This window comes from Marmota flaviventris, chromosome 14 (genome assembly GCF_047511675.1).
Source record: "Marmota flaviventris isolate mMarFla1 chromosome 14, mMarFla1.hap1, whole genome shotgun sequence".
Classification (NCBI taxonomy): Eukaryota; Metazoa; Chordata; class Mammalia; order Rodentia; family Sciuridae; genus Marmota; species Marmota flaviventris.
Genome location: NC_092511.1, coordinates 21,565,026 through 21,571,025, shown reverse-complemented (window position 1 = coordinate 21,571,025; position 6,000 = coordinate 21,565,026). Strand labels below are relative to the sequence as shown.

Sequence of the window (6,000 nt, the reverse complement as noted above, 5' to 3'; positions counted from 1 at the left end):
CAGACACCCACATCCCAGTTTATGAGAGTATGGTTCAAGAGGCCTACAGGAGGGACTAGAAACCTCCCAGGGAATTCTGATGAGCCGAGGCCAAGGTCTGGTCCAGCCCCCTCCTTGTATCACAGAGGGGAACACAGACTGCTCTGCGTCCTGGGGATTCCAAGGTTTCAGGTGGGGGGCAGTGCCCGCTGGCGAACCCAGAGCGGGGCAGCTCCTCATCTGGCAGCCCAGCGAGGAGGGCTGTTCTCCAGCCTCCTGACAATATTCCTGGACTGGAAATACAGAAAGGAGAAGCAGCCTCACCAGCCCCACAGGCCCAGAACCCGTTCCCTTTGGGGGTCCCCTGGTAAAACAACTCCAAGGGCCACATGGGTAAGATGCTCATTTCAGGGGGGAAAAAAAGCCAAGGGCTGGCCAACCTCATAGCTTAACAGAAGTCTCGGAGACAAAGACTTTAGAAGAAGGTAGGTACATTTATGATGTCTTAACTCTCCCTGGAAAGTTACTGCATCGTGGTCTGTGAGTTTATTCTTCCAGCTAAGAAATATAAAGAAGGGGAGAGAGAGGGAGAAACCAGCAATGGAGGGTGCTAGGATTCGGGGTACCACCAGCCAGCTCAAGTTTGGGTTCCAGCAAGCGGGGCCGTCTGGGGCACGCAAAGCTGCCGTGCGAGCGACACAACTGCCATGAATTCCAAGTGGCTTCCAGGAAGCAGCCATGGGTGCTGACACGCATGTGGGCCGAGCAGTCTGGCTGGCCCCCTCTCAACACTGGTGTTTCCTAGAGCTTTCCATTGGCAAATGCAGCCTCCTGGAACTGAGGGACAAAGGTTTTGAAATAAGCCCTGGTGGGAAAGAAGGGAGAAAAAAAATTGTGGTTAGTACAACTTGAAAAAAAGTGCAACTCAGAGCTTTTCACTCTAATTCAGAACAGTTGTTATTTATTGTTTGTGCATCTTGGGGTGGATTTTCCTCCTCTGCCAATGCAAAGCCCTCTGGATTTTTCCCAGGGAGGTACATGCAGCTCACTGCTGTGTTCTCTCTCATGGATATTTTAAGGGCAGGTACACAGATCTTCCTGGCTGCGGATTCAACACACATCAGGACTCAGGCTTTGCTGTCCGTTCCCAGAACTAAGACAATGACCTGATCCAAGCCATAACACAGAGTGTCTGTTTCAACCACCCTATCATTTCAGCAGTCTGAAATATCAGCGGGATTGCACTTTCCCCTCAATTGGACCCTTGCCTTCATATACACAAAGAGGACCTAATAAGAATTTATAATAGAGACAGGGTCTGCATTTATTTTCAAACACATAAGCAGTCTGGTCCACTGGAAAGAAAGCCAGGCTATTTTTTTTTTTTTTTTTTTTTTTTTGGTGGTGTGGGGATTGAACCCAGGGCCTTGTACATGCAAGACAAGCACTCTACCAACTGAGCTATATCCAGCCTGGGGGCTGTGTATTTTTAAAAGAAACTTCTCCAAAGATGTGGCAGGATCTGGGGCAAATCATATGGGCTTCTGGATACCCAATGTCTGATATATAGAAACGGGGCCACATTCCACACCAGGAGGTGTGCATGAGCTGAGCCCGTTCTGTGCCATGTGCTGAATTGGGGCGTAAGATGGCCCAGGCATGGCACCTGCCATGTGGGAACACTCAGAGGAGGTAGCAGGCATAGAAGTAATACCACGCCAGGTGGCAAGAGCATCTCTGGAGGTGCTGTGGCAAGGGCGGGTCTGTGAGGGAGGAGTGGGCATTATGGGCAAAGGACACAGCAAGAACCGAGGCTTGTTGGTAGGAGGGAGCTGCAGAGACGGGGGCCCTGGTTACCCAGACTTACCTCTTAGACCCCCACCAACTCCCACACAACCATGGTGACGCTTTACATACACAGAGGTGGCTCACTCAGCAATCTCACCCTCTAGAACAGTGACAAGAACTGGGAAGGGCCACCAGGAAAACCTGTCACCACACAGTCTGTTTTATTTAGAATATGATTCTAATAAGCCTGACTACCGGCCTCTGGCTCCCAGAAGATCAGAAGCATCAAATCAGGCTACCTTAAAGGCAGGAAGCAGGTTTGCCTCAGTAGTGAGAAGCAACAATGTATACCAAACTGCCTGCGAGAAGACAACAGAAAACTACCTAGGAGACAGCTAGCTCAACAGGGATCCCCTGTGTGGGGGGTGATGGCCTCCATCACTCAACAGGCCTGGGGGCATCTCTAGACCAATGAATGAAGTTACTGATGCTACTTCACTGCCTCTTCCCCACCAAGTCAACTGAGACTCTTTCCAACTGGGCCTCTGTGAATGTTCTGGCTCTTTCTCAATCCTAGCTGCCACACAGCTTCTCTGCAGCAGTTAAATGTTGGCTCCTCTCTCTGGAAGTTCTCTTTCCCTGGAACTTCCATGACATTGAACGTCACCGATCTCCTTCCTCTCTTTCAGATGGAATCTTTCCTTGAGCTTGTCCCTCCCTGCTCTCCTCTCCCCTCGTGCAGAGCAAGGTCAAGATCATGGTTGCTGGGTTACCGAAGGCTTGCATCATCCTTAGCAGAGCACTCCTCAGCCTGGTTTCCAGTCCTCCTTCCCCTCTTGAACTTCCAGTCCCACATTCCCAACCACCTGTGGGACATTCTGACCTGGAAATTGCTCTGGCATTCAAACCAGCCTGTCCCACAGGGCACCTTCATCACTGTTACAGGGCTGACAGTGCTATGTCCAATTGATACTTCCGCAATGGAGCTCCCAGTTCCCTAAATCCCTGTGGTGAATCTCCTCTCTTATCCCATGTCCCTCCATCCTGGGTGACATCTCTGGCTCTGGTCTTGTTACTGTTCAATGAAACTGCTGTAGAAGCTTCTTCCCCCTTTCTGGAGTGTGGTCTCTGCACCAACCTGACCAAGACCTTAATGTTCTCTAAACTCTCAGCCTGACTGTCAGTGACAATTACCGACTCCAACTCATTAAAAAAAAAAAAAAAAAAAAAGATTTGACCTCTAGTATGTTTTGGGGGGTCTCATACCCCTCTTAAAAGCTAATAAAGTAAAGGATTATCTCCCCAGAAAAAGTGCGAGGGCCCCCAATTGCACATGCCACTGTAGGGTGTCATGAACCCCCACATGCCACTATAGGATGTCCGGAAGCCCTTCCATGGTCCAGCACAGGAGCCCAGGTCTACATATCTTCCCCTGACTGTGGCCACCTGCTCTTGCTCACATGTGCCATTTTTCATCTCTGGGCTTTATGCATATTCAGGCCAGATGCCCCTGCTCCCTAAGTCCTCCCTGGCCACCAGAAAGTTCTCTTCTGCATGCAGACACTCTTTGTTCTTCTTCCAGGGCCCTGGTCCCATGTATTCATGTCCTTCTCACTGGCTTACACTGCTGGCCCATGGAAAGCTGGGGTGGGGTGTGTCCTCCTCTCAGGGATCCCAGGCCTGGCTCAGCATGCTGCCCATGGAAAGCACTCAGTCTGGCTTTGTGGTTCTAATTAATGTAGCTCATGATGGCACTAGTTTGCAAGAAGCCGATAAAGTAGGTCCATCACACACTGTTTAAGAAGGTGGGAGAGATAGCAACCCTAGAAAGCAGTCAATGTAAAATTTATGTACCAATGAAAAAAAATTTAATTTGTTTGAGAAAGACAGACAAGGCACCCTCCTCCATCCACTCCTGATGGAAAGCACTCAGTCAGCTGAGCTGTCACCTTCTCTGATACTTAGGACCCAAAAACCCTTGCCTGTGATCAGCCGGCCATAATTATCCTTAATGCACCAGGGGAACTATGATGGTGGCAGAAGGAACCCTCGACCTGGAGTGAGACTGGGTGGGCCAAGGGGAGCCCTGGTCTTCATTCCCTATGGTGAGTAGGGGTGATAAGCTCACCCTGAGGCGATCCTTGCTTGGAAAAATGTGTGGCGACTGTCAACTGCTGCCCAGATGTGACAGCCTTCCATTCCTTACACGTTTCAGCTGCTGATTTTCCAGCAGTCTGGGGAAAGTCTGGTGGTCCTTGTTCTGAGGGTCAGAGGAGGACAGGTCACTGTCCGCTTCTGCGCTTTTGCTTTACTGCTTCAAGAGTGCCATGGGATGGCCCCCACCCTGGCCATGTTCCAGGTGAGGGCTGGAAGGGAGAGGCTGCAGCTTATCTACACCAAGGCCCCTGACATTCCCGATGAGTGGATGGTTCTGGCCACGATGATCTCCCGGGGTACTGGCCTGAGCCTGGCAGTCATCAGCCAAGGCGCTCTCCACCGCCCCTCATGGGACCTGAAGCTAATCCACCAGCTCAGTTTTTCCTTGGAAACTTCTGAGGACAGGGGCTGCAAGCTCCTTACACCAAAGGGTCTTGGCAAGAGGGAGCAAGCTTGACAGGCAGACTCTCATTTGCAGAAAGTTCCACAGTTTCTTGTGTGTCCCGGGCTTTCCCTGCCAGGGCAAACTGCATGCCACCAAAGGGAAGCGCAGTGAGGGCTATTTAAAGGCAGGGTGCTACCAGCTGTTTGCAGTGGGTGCTTCTCAACTTGGATCCTTGTCAAGTCAGTTGAGGGGGAGGGAGGGGAGAGAAGGGGAAAAATGACAACTGGCTCCCACCATTTATAGATGTTTGTAAAGCACTGCTTTCATTTATTTCACTTTTTATCAGAGAAAATGGAGAGCTTCCCGGAGTGAAGCTTGCTAATGGCACTAGTTATCTGTCATCTTTTTAAAAAAATCTGTGACCCAAAGGCAAAATGTATGGTAAGCTTTGGAAATACGTGCTGGTGTCTTCTCATTAGGTAGCCAAGTGGGGGCCCACAGGAGAGAGGCCTGGAGTTAGCCAAGCCCCTCACTGTACTCACACTGGAAGGGAATCTATTTTTAGGCCAAATTAGAGCTCAGTATGCTTGAGGACAAATAAGATTCTTACCCTCTTCACTGACCTCAGCTGCTTTACTCAGGGTTTCAGAAAATCATAACTTAGTCCACTTCAAGTCTCAGGAGAATAAAGCCTAGAGAACAAATCCAAGGCCAAGGCTAGGTGGGTTCTGCACAGACTGAGAGCAGGAGGGGAGGTGGCCTAGGCTTCATCTCACAGGCACAGCATAGGGAGGGGAGCAGAGTCCCTGGACCAGAGTCAGGATGCTCAAAGGCTCCACTTTTCTAGTCCTGGAGCCCAGCATCAGTCTGTCCCTCTCTGGGCTTCCATTCCCTCATCTACACAGCTGAGGACTGAGTGGAGGATCTCCATGCCACATGCTGCTGGATGTGGACAAGAGTGGAGAACACAGGCCCCGGGGCTAGCCAGACTTGAGCTGCAGGCCTAGTCATGCTCTTGCTAGCTGGATCCCTTAGGCAAGTGACTGTAGCTTTAGATTCTTTATCTGTAAAGTGGAAATTGATTGTGCCAGCCTTAGAGGGTTCTTGTGAGGATTCAATGAGATGGTCCAAGTATATACTTGGCATGGTACCTGGCATACAGATGATCAATAATGCCAACAGTTACCATGGGTACCAAGTTGGATCTAATGGAATTCTAGAAACAGCCACAAGCATGTGCAACTGCAGAAGAGAGAAACTTATGTGGAGAGAGGTCCTAAGGTCCCTGCCTCAGTTCATACTTTTCCCTGGGGCTCCTTGGATGGGCCCCTCCCTTCTCATTTATTGTATTGACTGGTAGCGAGAGGCACAAAGATGGTCACTCAGCCAAAGCCACTGCTATATTGTGTATCTTTTAAAATTTAGTCCTGAGCTGCTTGTGGCATACTGTTGGTATATAAGGGCAAACTGCAGTCAGAGGCACCAACAGGTCCTTGTCTTCTGCCCACACGTGCAGGACATCTCCTTGTGTGCAGTCAAAGATTGGATCAGGGAGGAGGTCACAGCTATTGGCCAGAAAGATGTTAAGAATCATGTGGCTCTGGCTGCCAAAAAAAGGTCAATGTCAGTCAGCCTGGTCCTTGGGCAGACCTTTTCATTTTGCCAAAGCCTAAACAATTGTCTTCTTCCAA

The 6,000-nt window shown here is 50.1% G+C and overlaps 1 protein-coding gene across 2 annotated transcripts in view; it reads right to left on the bottom strand.

Annotated features, from left to right (window-relative positions):
- Nucleotides 1–453: 453 nt before the first annotated feature.
- The window catches only part of Babam2 (BRISC and BRCA1 A complex member 2), a 395,729-nt gene continuing 390,182 nt past the window's right edge, over nt 454–6,000 (bottom strand). For both annotated transcript variants that reach the window (XM_027933462.2, XM_071601451.1), the window contains one exon: nt 454–844. In XM_027933462.2, the coding sequence (XP_027789263.1) occupies nt 781–844 (64 nt within the window). In that variant the 3' untranslated portion in view covers nt 454–780. The remainder of the gene's footprint in view (nt 845–6,000) is intronic.